The 13,182-nt window shown below is 41.5% G+C and overlaps 1 protein-coding gene across 13 annotated transcripts in view; it reads right to left on the bottom strand.

Moving 5' to 3' along the window:
- Positions 1-13,182, bottom strand: part of SMOC2 (SPARC related modular calcium binding 2) — a 131,539-nt gene that overhangs the window by 78,122 nt on the left and 40,235 nt on the right. For all 13 annotated transcript variants that reach the window (XM_071738893.1, XM_071738895.1, XM_071738891.1 and 10 more), the window contains exons 2-3: positions 10,326-10,497; positions 150-256 (exon numbers count right to left, since the gene is read on the bottom strand). In XM_071738893.1, coding sequence (XP_071594994.1) covers positions 150-256; positions 10,326-10,497 — 279 coding nt within the window. The remainder of the gene's footprint in view (positions 1-149; positions 257-10,325; positions 10,498-13,182) is intronic.

Below are 13,182 nucleotides of genomic sequence, written 5' to 3'. Positions count from 1 at the left end.
AAACATGAATTTTCCTTCATTTTTTTAACATCTGCGTTAGGACAAATTAAATGTTGTTTTAAAAGGATATTTCCCTCTTATTCATCCCCTGCACACACTCCTATTCTGACTTTCTGGTCACAGAGGATGCTAAATGAAAAATTTTCAACCTGGCTGTATGTGCCATCGTCATTGCACTCGGGGATAAACACTTGTTGGAATTCCTTGCGAGCTTGCTCCTGGGTGTACTTCCTCTCAGCCACACATCTGGACACATCTGGAGAAAGAGAGAAGACGAGTCAGCTGGATGATGCAACATAGGTGAAAACCTAAATTAAGAAAAAGGAAGAAGGATCCAAGAGCCACGTAAAGAGAACTGGGATTATAATCGGGGCAAACATACAGGTTTTTAGGAAACAAAACCTCTGGGCAATGTTGTCCTAATTCACCTGCATTGATTCAATAATAATAATTTTGGACATGTTTGATTCATATTATGCTAAAATTTTCTCTAACAGTTTATGATTTAGAGGTGGTACAAAGCCTACCACATGGGTTGGGGTTTTTTTGTGTTCACCATGTGGTTTCTTGCATCATCTCCTGCTTTTCTTTGCACTGGTCTCCATCCAGGACAAGGCAGAAAAACTACACAATTCTGAGTAGTATTTCTATAGTTTATGTATTATATCATCTAAAACATGTACAAGCCATTTCAGTTAGGCAGCTAAAGGGTGAAAAGAGACCCATACTGTGGGGTTTTTTTGTTTGTTTAAAGCCACTACAGCTTTTAGCATGTTGCTGATGCAGAATCAGTCCTTCAGAATCTGGTAGAGTTAAGCAGTTCCAGGACAAATGAGAATCCCAGGCAAGCCTAAGGTATTATTAATGAATTCAAGATGTGACTAACATCTGATTTAGAATACAAGCAGAGAAATTTACTGCCTCTGATCTCTGCTTTGTTTAAAGCCTGTTTGACAGTAACTGGAGAGTTCTTTCTAGGGCTGAAACTGCCCAGTTATTACCTGGGAAACACAGGTGCTGGGGGGATTCAGAAATGTTTGGTCTTAGAAAGCCCAAGGAGAGCCTTTGCAGTCCATGCAGGTTGAATCTGAACTGTGAAGCTGTTTTCATTCCCTGTTTGATACCAACTTCTCTTAAGCTAAAAGAGGGGAGATTTGGGTTGGATACTAGGAAAACAATTCTTCATCATGAGGGTAGTAAGATACTGGAAGAGGTTTTTATGGAGGTTGTTGATGCCCCAGCCCTGGAAGCTTTTAAGGCCAGGTTGGATGGAGCATCCTGGGCTGGTGGGAGGTGTCCCTGCACATGCAGGGGTTGGATCTTGATATCTAAGGTCCCTTCCAACCCAAACTCTTCTATGGGTCTATGATCTTGACAGGGTTTTCTCATATAACCCTCCCCAGCAGCATAGAGGGGAGCCAGATAAATTCCCTCTCCCCTGAGCAACCACTCTGTGCCAGTAGCATCCTGGCATCCCTGTGGAAAACCAGCAGAGAAGCTGGTCCTGCACCTGCAGAAATCCTTTCTACAGCTTAAAACCTTCACTGATTTTCTCCAGAGTTTTGGGCAACTCATCTTGCAACATTAGCATAAAAATCTCAGGACAGGGACTGGGCCTCAGCATCTGAAACCCAAATCAGGGTCCCTCTATTCTAATTTTTGTATTGATTTCCCTTCTTCTGTGCACTACTTTATTCTTCTCCCAGGAGAATTATGAGAGTCCAGACAGGTAAAATGCCCCAAAAGACAAGTTGTCTCACTTTGAAAAACCATGTTTCTGCCTTCACAATGTTAATCATATTATACTGGTTGAGGAAGGGTATTCACAGAAATGCAATATTGCCTAAAATGAACAGAAAAGTTCAACCTTCCAGAAATGTGAGGAGGAAAATAATAAGGAACTGAATTAATTGACAGTCTGGTACTTTAATAACTTTTTTCACCAAAGGAAAACCATGGGCAATGCACTGTGAAACTCAGGTAAAATCTGTCAACGTCTGCACTGCCAAAATTTTTTTTTGGGGGGGAAAAAAAAAAAAAATACATCTTAAGCAAGCTTTAGTGTCGTAAGCTTTGTTCTGAGCATGGTTTGGTTATCCAGTACTTAATAACATGTGGTTTTAATGTAGCTAGTATTTTAACTGGAAATAAATCACTCCTTTGTTGGACCTCTGTCCTCGTTTTTCTAGAATGACATGTGGTTTAAATGTCCAAAAGGAAAAGTGATATAAATTCCATCACATAAAGTCTCTGGTATAGTACCAGCAGGGCTGTAAATTATCTCCAATATTTGAATTATCACAAAAAACACGCCAGGAGAAAGAGTTCTCCAAAACTCTCCACCACTTGGTTCCTAAACAGCCTGATGCTTAAAGGCCTTTTACTTGTGAATGACCTAATGTGCTTTAAAACCAACAATGACCAATTTTAGTAAAATAGAAAATTCACTTTTGAAGCTTTATTATTTTAATTTTATAGCCATGGAAACATTTTAAAGCTGTTGGGCATTACTGTGCTCCAGTATGCCCAAAATAAACCCACGCAGAAGATATCTTATCAAGTTAAGCATCTGAAACTGTGGAGAGTCAAAATATTATTCTCAGTTTTGTTTTTTTCTTTCACCAAGGTATTACCCCAGGGGAACACTTCTGACACAGAGATGTGGTCCAGACCTCAGAGAAGAAATGCAATAGGGTGGTCAGGATAAAAAGAAGATATATGAAAACATTCTTCCTCAGAATCTTAATGAGCATTAGATTGTTAATTCAGGAGTTAAATTCCTTCCAAATAAAACACAACTGAAGCCAAAAGAAGTTACAATGCTGGGGTTTTTTTTATAATATATTAGTAAGATGACACCAGCTGAGCATCTGCCTCTGTGCCCTGGTTGCAATACCTTCAAAATTACTCTGTGGTTTCAAACAAATTTTACAAAGAAGAAGAATTGAAGAGATTTAAGTGCTGGACACTTATGCAAAATATCAGATGAAAAAGAAGGAGAAACTTAATCCTTGCCATGAGTGGGAGAAAGGCTGATCCAGGAGCTCACATCAAAGTGTGAACCAAGAGAGAGCTGGAGGGAAAATTTCAGCTCCTACCAGGCAAAAGTCAGTGATGGATGAGACCCCAAGCCACAGGGAAATGAACCTTCCATGGGGCTCCTGCTCAGTGAAATCTCACATACAAATTTAATTTTCCTCTTTATCTAGACCAGGAACTCATCAGATCAAGATAGAGACATTATTTGAAATAAGACCAAAAGGTGGTGGAGAAACTTCCCCTGGTACCTTGGTGCTGATCAATCATCCCACAGCTTTAATTTTGAACTTACAGACCCTGACCAAAGTGGCCCAAACTCTTCTGAGGTCCCTGGTGTCACACAGGTGACACCCAACATAAGAGGAGAGGGGACTGCAAGTCCTCAAGGTGCTGGAAGGACAAAAAGCAAAGCTGGGCATCACTGGGACAGATCAGTCTTGTCTCACTGCTCTTGTATTGCATTTATAGCTTTAAAAAGAAAAAAAAATAGGTTTTTTTTTAAATCTGTTTTTGTTTAAAGTTTTGGAACCACCTAGAAGAAAAATAGGGAGCTTGAAGCTGTTACTGACTCCTGACTAGAATTCCCTCTACACTTCATTTCTCACCCTAGTTTAATATTAATAAGGGAGCCAGCAGGCTCAGGCCAGACTCTGGGGTATGACCTGGTGAAAAAGGTTTCATTCTAAAACCTGCAAAAAGCTGACAAATGGAGCCTTATTTGCCCATATTCAGACCGTGGGGGAAAAAAAAACTCATTTTGCAGCTATGTAAAGCCAGCTGTAAATGTGAATTATGTCAATGTGAGGCATTATCCTCTCAGCTCCAGGTACAAAATTCTCCTGGCACAGAAGCTGAGGATGAAGATGAATGAGTTTAACTTTAACTGTAGCTCCCTAGGACTGGGTTTGCTGTCAGATTGGGCTGGTTTAGGCTGGGATGCATTTCAGCATCAATATCTTAGCTGATTGCCCCTGGTGACAGCACCAGGGCTGCAAAGGCTGCCAAAGGCTCAAAAAGCCAAATACAGCTTGGGGTGAAAAAATGGGGACAAAAAGGGGTGTGGGGGGAGTGGACAGACAGACAAAAAATTGTCAAACAAACAGAAAATTTGGAGATTCCAAAGCTTTTTGGCCAAGTATTTCTGAATTGTCCTGGTGACCAATCTGGCTCTAGACCAGTCATTAATTAAGTCATCTTAATTCAGCACTGACTTTCTATACCCAACAGGGAAGATTTTCACCTCCAAAATGAACCACAGGGGTTGGGAGGGACCTTGATGAAGCAGCACAGGGGATGCAGGATCCAAAACCAGGTTCTGTCCCACAGGACACCTGAGGGTCCTGAGCCTCCCTGGGACAGAGCTGCAGTCAAGAGGGAATTGCAGCAGCCAAGGAAATCCTGGAGAGAGATTTAACATCCCAAACAGCACCCACTTGGACCTGATTACATGCCTTATTTCCAAAGTACCAAAACCACCGAGTTTCAGAAAAATAAAACATCCACGAAGTTCCTCTCTGCTGGCTAAGCCTGGAATACTCCATCCCAGAGAGAAGTTTATTACTGCAAACTAGAAGTTTATCTTTTAAACAATGACAGAAACTCATCAAGGGTGTAAACACCATCTCTGAAGTGACATTTAATACAGATTAATTTACAGCAACTTCGGGGCTCTGCAGGGAGATCTAACCCAGATTCTCTCATGGAAATTAAACAACTTGCCAGAAGAACAGATAAATCTGCAAAGATTTTGATTTAGCTCATCTGGGATTTCTTGGCTTGCTATATATTTCAGTAAGAATGAAAGTACCTTTCCCAATCCACTGAGCAGACTTTGCTTTCAAAGAGATTACTCTGTGTCACACAAGCTTGTGCACAAAATACACTTCACAGTTTATTTATTTTGATATAGAGGAATGGAGTGTCCATCCTGAACAGATCAGAAGCGTTTCCCATTTTGTTAAAACTCTTTATAAAGTGGTTAAGCTTAATCATTGGAAGAAAAAGTTCCCTTGAGGGCTTTCCACGGATTTCTTCTATTAAAGAGAAAGCTTTTCTGAAGTCACAGAGGTGAACAAGCAGAACTGCTATAGACACAAATAATCTAAATTTCTCTCACTTTTTTCTATGTAGGTTTCCCTTCTTATGCCACCAAACCCATGCACACTTCCTTGCCCTTAAATTTTAAAATATACAGTGCAACAAGCTGCTGAAAAACAGCTACTCACCTGAGCACTGACCTGGCTAAAAATAAAGCAGAATTTTTTTGTTTTTCTTTGTTTCTTTCCCACCCTTGTGCTCTTTTGCTACCTGGCAGTGAGGTGATGAAGCTGAATGGCATCCACTGGCACTCAAATGTACCACAAAAATATTTTATCCAGAGCACAGGACACAATTTGGTTTCTGACAGCATAAACCCCTCATAACATGAAGTTTTCTTTTTATTCCAGATAACCCAAGAAAGCACAGAAATAGCTGCAGCCTCTAGTGATAGGGAACCCAAAGCAAACCATACGTGCTCCAAGTTCCAATTTCAAAGCTTCAGAGCTTATTATCCCCTTGGGTTGGGCAGGATGTCAGCACAGGCATTTAGCTTGACACAGCCATAAAATCCAGACTTGCTGCTTCACAACAAGGGCTGGCTGACTATTCCACTATTTATTTTTATTGCTGCATTCTGGATTCAAACAAAACAGCAGAGGAATCTTCTCCTAAATTCTCCTCTCCTGGTATCTAACAGGGGCAAGCAGTGTGGGGTTTCTTTCTGGGTTTTCTTTTTCCACATTTTGCAACCACCCAGCAATTCAGATAGCAAAAGCTTTAAGATAAAATGAGGAATGTTGTGCTGGATTCCTTCTTGGCACAATAATAATTTCTCTCTATTTGCTAAGAGCCACATCTGGGGGGATACAGCCTGACCAGAGCTGAATCAAATATGTGCAAGGAAAACTAAAAGTGCAGCTTTCTGATTTTTTTTACATAAAAAAGGGCAGACAAGGCTTTTTGAGAAGAACAGAGAGTTGATAAGTAGTTGGGAGAAGTCCTTTTAAAAAAGAGATAAATTCCAAGAGCAGCAGTTTGTGGATCCTATTTCAATGTTCCTGTATTCCATGTATGAGTAGACACATTTAAAAGAGCAGAGGATAAAAAATATTCCACAAAAAACATTCCAAACATAAAGCTTCACCCACCCCCAGAAAATAAGTCCTAGAAAGTAAATCCAGAAACCAACTCCTCTTGCTTTTAGAGACCACACAATGAATTTACATGCAGATACATTTATTTTTCATCAAGATTTTGGATCCTTTGTCTCTCAAATTACCACCTTTACTGGGGTGACTTGACACAAAACAATTTAACACAGAACAGCAATGAAGGCTCAGTAAGAAAATGAGGTTGGGGCTGAACAGTGTCTCAGGACTGCCAGCTTTGCAGTCTGGAAACTTTCAGCTCTCCTACAGATTAAACCTGGTGTCTACAGTGGGAAAATATATCTGAAAAAGGGGGAGAGAGGTCTTAGTTAATATTATTTCAAGATAAAAATAATTTTTTTCCCCAGAAATTTTATTTTCAAAAACTCCAACCATACCACTTCAGTGCGCTCTCATTTAAACAAAATTGTTTTAATTTTTTTTTTCTTTTTCCTTTTGCTCTGAAAATAGGAGGAAAAAAAGAACAGAGACCAGCCTGAAAAGAAAGGAGTGGTGATGAGGACAAGTGAAATCCATTCTGCTTTTGGTCTGTAGCTTGTGCAAGCTCTCAGGGTTCAGCTTTATTTTACAGACTCCTACACTGGTCCTGGTCCTCTCCCACTCATCCCAGTTAGGAAAAGAACCAAACCAAGCTCACTCAAAAACCCCTCAGCATTTACAACCCAGTTCTTTAGCTAAGAGACAACAGCAATCACAGAATGGTTTGGGTTGGAAGGGACCTTAAAGCTCATCCAGTTCCACCTTTGTTTCCCTCCTTCCTCAGAGGATGCTTAGATTTGTGTATTATGGGACCAAGACTAATTTAGTAGCCAAAAAAACCACTGCCCCGAAGTTTTCTCCTTTCATTTCATCAAGGGAAAGTCCTATCAGTATCCAAGGAGAGAAAGGCAACTTGGTTCATTTGTTTCAAATCACTCAAGCATGTCCTTAATTCATTAACTCATTACACTAATAATTCAAATGAATGAGGCTTCTCACCATCACTGCAAACCTCGTTTTAATGAAAAAAAAATATATACTGAATACTTCTCTCTTTAAGGAAAGTAAGCAGCAAATAGTAAAAGCACATTTTTATGGGAAATTCCCCTCATATTTTGATGTGATTCAGTTCTTTCTCTGCACGGTGTGAATGAAGACAGTACCTTTTGTTATGGCTGTGGTAGCCTATAAAAGAATGGCATTTTTAAACAGCCAACCTCTTTAAGATACTATAAATTAATTCAGCTGAACAGGAGCTATCTAGGGTTTCCAGTGGAGAAAGGGGATCTCCACTTAGAGAATAACAAAGCCACTTTGTGTGGGGCAGCTCACCCAGCCCAAAGGGCTGAAAACACTGAACACCTTCCCTGAGTGCCAGCCAGGCTAAATTCCATTTTTACCTTAAATTCACATCCTACATTTGCACATTAAAGTCCTTAAGTTGCCATTTTGGGCATGGATCATTTGTCCCAAGGCCACTTCCAAAGTTCACCCTATACCCAGAGTGCTGCAAGGAACCTTGAAAGGTGCCTGGAACTGGACCCATCACTTTTTGGTGACCCTGTTAAAAAAATGCCCTCTGCTCTTTGGTCAAGCATCACTTGCAACACCAAATTTTCACCACTCAAAAACTCAGAAGGGGTCTTCAGCTGAACACTTCTTTGGCTCCTTCAGAGCAAGGTTTGATGGGACCAGCAAAAGTAGCTCTAGAAACACTGAAATTGAAACTGCAGCCAGGCCAATGAATTGTCTTTTTTTGATTTTTCTTTGAAACTTCTTTTTACAGTTTGAAACATTTCTGGTGATTGCAGCCAAGAAGGAAGACATTGGGCACTTCAAAACTTAAGACTGCTTTAATTGAATAATTAGAACTATGAAAATGTACAAAAATAAAAGAGCACTGGGCTCTTGCTGGTGTTGCTCAAGTGTATCACTGGTAACCATTTGCCTATTGCCAAATGATAAAATATTTTGATATTAGTGATGTTTGCATTCATTTTCCTAAGAGATTAGAAGCATCTGATGAGGGCATAACATGTACTTGCTGGTAGCAATCCTGAAAATACCTGAGGAGCCTAATTTCAAGCCTACAATTGTATCTGCACCTTGCCCATTAAAAAACAAACAGCAAATGAGAAGTTCCCCAAAGTTTTTCACTGCAGAAAAAAAAATTTCAAGCATTGCTGGGGACACCTGTGGTAGGGCACCTCACTGCATCTTTCTGGAAAAAATTTCTTGCAGATGACATTGTCATCATGATAAGAGGGGGGAAAAAACCAAAAACAATAAACAAAATCATTCTGTAAAATTTCCATTAAAGTGTATAATGCTGCAAAGGGTAAAATGAACAAACACAAAGTGCCCAATAATTCTCTCTGCTGTTCAGGGCTGCAACAAAAGCTCTGGCTCAGGTAGCTGCATCGTGTTATCCTTGTTCACAAAAGTAAAGAGATCCAGCAGCTCATACAATGGCTTTTTGTGGAAGGGCTGAAGAATGAGCACAGTGTTTCACCCAGGCAGGAGATGAGACAGAAAAGCTCTTTGAAGCACTCTGGATGCTTCAGAGCTTTGCTGGAGGTAATGGAAAGAGATGAGGGGGAAAATTGCCTCCTAGAGGTTGAACTGGTGTGGTCCCTAAGGTTTCCTTAGAATCCTAGAATGGGCTGGGTTGGAAGGGACCTCAGAGATCACCAAGTCCAACCCTTGATCCACTCCCCCCGTGGTTCCCAGCCCATGGCACTGAGTGCCACATCCAGGCTCTTTTGAAATATCTCCAGGGATGGAGAATCCACCCCTTCCCTGGGCAGCCCATTCCAATGGCTGAGCACCCTCTCCAGAAAGAAATTCTTTCTAATGTCCAACCTAACCCTCCCCTGGCACAACTTGAGACCTCTTGTGCCCTCTTGTCTTGCTGAGAGTTGCCTGGGAAAAGAGCCCAACCCCCCCCTGGCTCCAACCTCCTTTCAGGGAGTTGGAGAGAGTGATGAGGTCTCCCCTGAGCCTCCTCTTCTCCAGCCTCAACACCCCCAGCTCCCTCAGCCCTTCCTCACAGGACTTGTGCTGGATCCCTTCCCAGCCTCCTTGCTCTTCTCTGGACCTGCTCCAGCACCTCAAGCTCCTTCCTGAACTGAGGGGCCCTCCCATCCCACTATTTTGGACAGAAAGGGAAATTAAATCTTTATGACCACTGTTATTCTAAGATTTGAAAAAAGAAGATTGTCTTGGGCATCTCCCTACCCTTCAGTAAGGAGCCCAGTAGGAGAAGGCTGCTCTAAAAGTGAAAAGACTTAACTGGGAGCAATTTGGAAGCACTGGGACTGAAATGTGAGGGTTGCATCTTGGGCAGTTTCTCCAAGCAGCAATCCAAAGAACAAGGGTGGATTATGTAGGTAGGAAACAGCCTGGAAGGGCTTTACAAACCTTTTTTTGGCATTAGAAACCATTCTGCAGAATTTCAGAATTATTTGAGAGTAAAACTGAAGGTTTTCCACAACTTCCAGCTAGTAAAACATAACTTGTACATACTTACGTTGGAACATTACTTTTAAAGAACAAAACAAAACCCCACCAACCCCTCCCCCCCTCAAAAAAAAAAAACAAACCCAGAAAAAAACCCCAAAAACGCAACACACCAGTAGTTGATAACTATCATTTAAAAACAGTAAATTCTGGATTTTTTTTATTATTATTTTTCCTCCTCTAACTAAAGGCTTGCAGGCAGGAAAAAATAAGACTAAATTTGTCCATCTCTAACTCCAAACACAACAAGCAACCAAAGGGAGATGATTCTTGAGAATTATTTCGAGCCTGCCAATGATGTGGTCCTTTAGAACAAGGCCCTAACCTTACCACTTCCTGAGCAGGGATTTCTCCTGGTGTCAGTGGGTGCAGGAACCATATTTTTGCTGATGGATAAAGATTAATTGACTTTCATGCAGCACCTGATCATCAAACCAGGAGGATGGATTCCACCTACTTGGTTTTTAGCGAGGTCTCGGAGCGCAGCGCTCCCGGATTGCAGCACAAAGACATTTTCCAAAAAGTATTGCAAAGTCCCTTGGGTTTCATTGTGCTCATGAAAAACTTTTCTTGGCTCACCTTTGCAGTTGCCCCGATAGGCAATTTCCAGCTGAGGGTCTTTGCATTTTGCTCTCTGGAACTCACAGCGGGACAGAAAGGTTCTTCCATCCGAGGCACAGAGGGATTTCTGGGGGGAACCTGCACAGTCCAGGCTGCATTCTCTGTCCTTGTCTTGGTCCACTCTCAAAAACTAGAAAAGAGAAATTCGTGCTGTAGGAATCATAGAATCAAAACCCTGCAAAAAAGGGAAATCTAAAAGCCAGAAACTGGTGGCATTATGGTTTTAAAACGAAGATGCCAAAACATAGACTCTTACTTCACCTACTGTCATTTCCCCAGATTTTTTTTTTCCTCAAAAAGGACTTGACTACGCTGCTTAAAATTTCTTCTTCCCTTTCTTTGCCCCCCCCCAATCCCAGAAGATAGTTCAGCCTAAAGTAAATATTTTTAAAGGAAAATATGATAAAACAAGTGATAAAACACTGGCAAGGTCTAACAAACTGAAAATATTGCCTCAGAATGTCAAAGTCAGAGAGATTTTAACAGGCAGAGCTTTCAGACACCACTGTTGTGGTTAAGAAACCTGCTTAGAGCTTTCAGTCTGCTTAGATAAGGGATGTAAAAAGGTAAAGGAACATTTTTTCTTGTTATAGCTGGGAAAGGAGTATGAGAGAATCACATCAGTATTCTTTACAGGTGTTGAGCTCCCATTTAAAAAGAAGACAGATTTCCAGAAGGCCTCGTGTGTCCTTCCACATCCATTGGGAGTGTCCCCTCAAATGTCTTTCTGGTCACATAGAATCATAGAATGGGCTGGGTGGGAAGGGACCTCAGAGCTCATCAAGTCCAACCCTTGATCCACTCCCCCCGTGGTTCCCAGCCCATGGCACTGAGTGCCACATCCAGGCTCTTTTGAAATATCTCCAGGGATGGAGAATCCACCCCTTCCCTGGGCAGCCCATTCCAATGTTGTGCTCCAGGTGAAAACTGCTCCCTGTGATCCCCTTTCCTCAGGGAAAACCCATCAGTATTACCCCAGAACTGAAAAACTCTGATTTTTTTTTTAGTCTGATCAAAAAGCTGATTTATTTTCTGGGGTGTTGCTCAGCTGCTGGTTTGAGATGGGAGGTTGGAGCATTTCTGTAACATGCACTAAATCCACCATGGGAGTCAGGAACCTCTGAGCATCCTTCAAAATTAGGCAGCTGAAAAGAGGGGCTCAGAGTCTGCTGAGCAAAACCAGTGATGGCAGAAATTCATCTATTTTATTAGCTAAGCATTAAGTAGTTGACAATAACAGGCTGAAAAATACATTCTAAGATGTAAATAAATTTATAACATCAACACTAATCAACAAAATTATTCCTCTAAAATGTCCAGCAGCCTCAGTGCAAGAGGCCTGAAAAGTAGCAAGGTGGGAGAACCTTATAAACCACAAGAAATTCAAATTTTGCCCAAATTCAAACTCTAAAGGCTCCTCAACAAAGCAGAAACTTCAGATATATTTTCCAGAAATATTTGAATTGGTGCATATGCTTGCCTAGAAAAATACATCCCAAGATGAAAGAGAGGTATGTTACATCTGGTGATTCTTCCACTCTGACAACACAGGGGATGGAGTCTCAGGTGCCATCCCAATGTACCCCACCATGGCTGAGCAGAAAAGACAAAAAAAACAAAAAAACAAAAAAAACAAAAAAAACCAAAAAAAAAACCAAACAAACAAAAAAAAAAAAAAAACCACAAAAAAAAACAAAAAAACCCCAACAAAAAACAAAAAAACCACAAAAAAAAAACAAAAAAACCCCACCAAAACAAAAAAAAACCAAAGAAACAAAAAACCCACAAAAAACCAAAAAAACCAAACCACTAAAAAACCAAAAAAAACCCCACCCCCCCAAAAAGCCAAAAAAGACCAAAAAAACCCCAAAATAACCCCCTGAAACTCCCTAAAAGAAAACCCAAAAACCCCAAAAAAACCCCACACCCAAAAAAATCTCCAAAAGAGCCCAAAACCCCCAAAATACCCCCCCAAAAAACCCCCCCAAAACCAAAAAAACCCTCAAAAAAACCCACAAAAATCCTCCCAAAAAAACCAAAACCCCCCAAAAAAACAAAAAAACCCAAAAAAAAATCCCCCCCAAAAAAACCAAAAAGACACCCAAACAAACAAACAAACACCACCCACCTGCCCCCCCCAAAAAACCCAAACAAAAAAACCAACCAACCAAAGAAGTCCCCTGGAATCAGACACTCTTATTTAAATTATTCCCACCCAACAAATCTTCCTGCTGGTCTGAGCAGAGTCTGAGCCCTGCCAGGGGCTCCCTGTGGCTCAGTCCCCAGGGGTGTCCTTGCCCCAGCACAGGTTGCCCATGGGCCACCGTCCTTGCCCCAGTGGGGTCACCTGTGGCTAGAGGATTTTTTCTGGGCTGTGACAGAGCATTTTGCATCCTCCTTCCAAACCAAAGAGCCCTGCCAGGCTCCAGCTGCTCAACCCCTGACAGCTCTGCCCTGTGTTCCCTATTTTCCCCCTTTCCTTTCCCTTCCTCTGGAATTCCTCTGGAATTCCAATTCCTTTCCAGCAGGCAGCGAGTGGCTCTGGGCTGACAGAAGTCATTTAGGGTTTTATCATTAGGAATTTCAAGGATGCTGCTCAATCCAGTTGGGCCACGAAGCTCCACTCACCCTCTCCATCCCTCCCTGTCCCATTCCTCCATCCCCAAAATTTGGCATCATCCTCAGGGCTGGGAAAAGCAGGAGGAGCTGCTCCCCCTGAGACTGCCAAAAAAACCTGAGCAGTCCTGATGTGGCTCAGCAAACGAGCTCAGGAAGCCCCCCAGATGATTTTTTTCTGTTACTAAGCACAAAATGA

The sequence above is a fragment of the Heliangelus exortis genome, chromosome 3 (assembly GCF_036169615.1).
Source record: "Heliangelus exortis chromosome 3, bHelExo1.hap1, whole genome shotgun sequence".
Taxonomy (NCBI): Eukaryota; Metazoa; Chordata; class Aves; order Apodiformes; family Trochilidae; genus Heliangelus; species Heliangelus exortis.
This window is presented reverse-complemented; position numbering and strand designations above follow the sequence as displayed.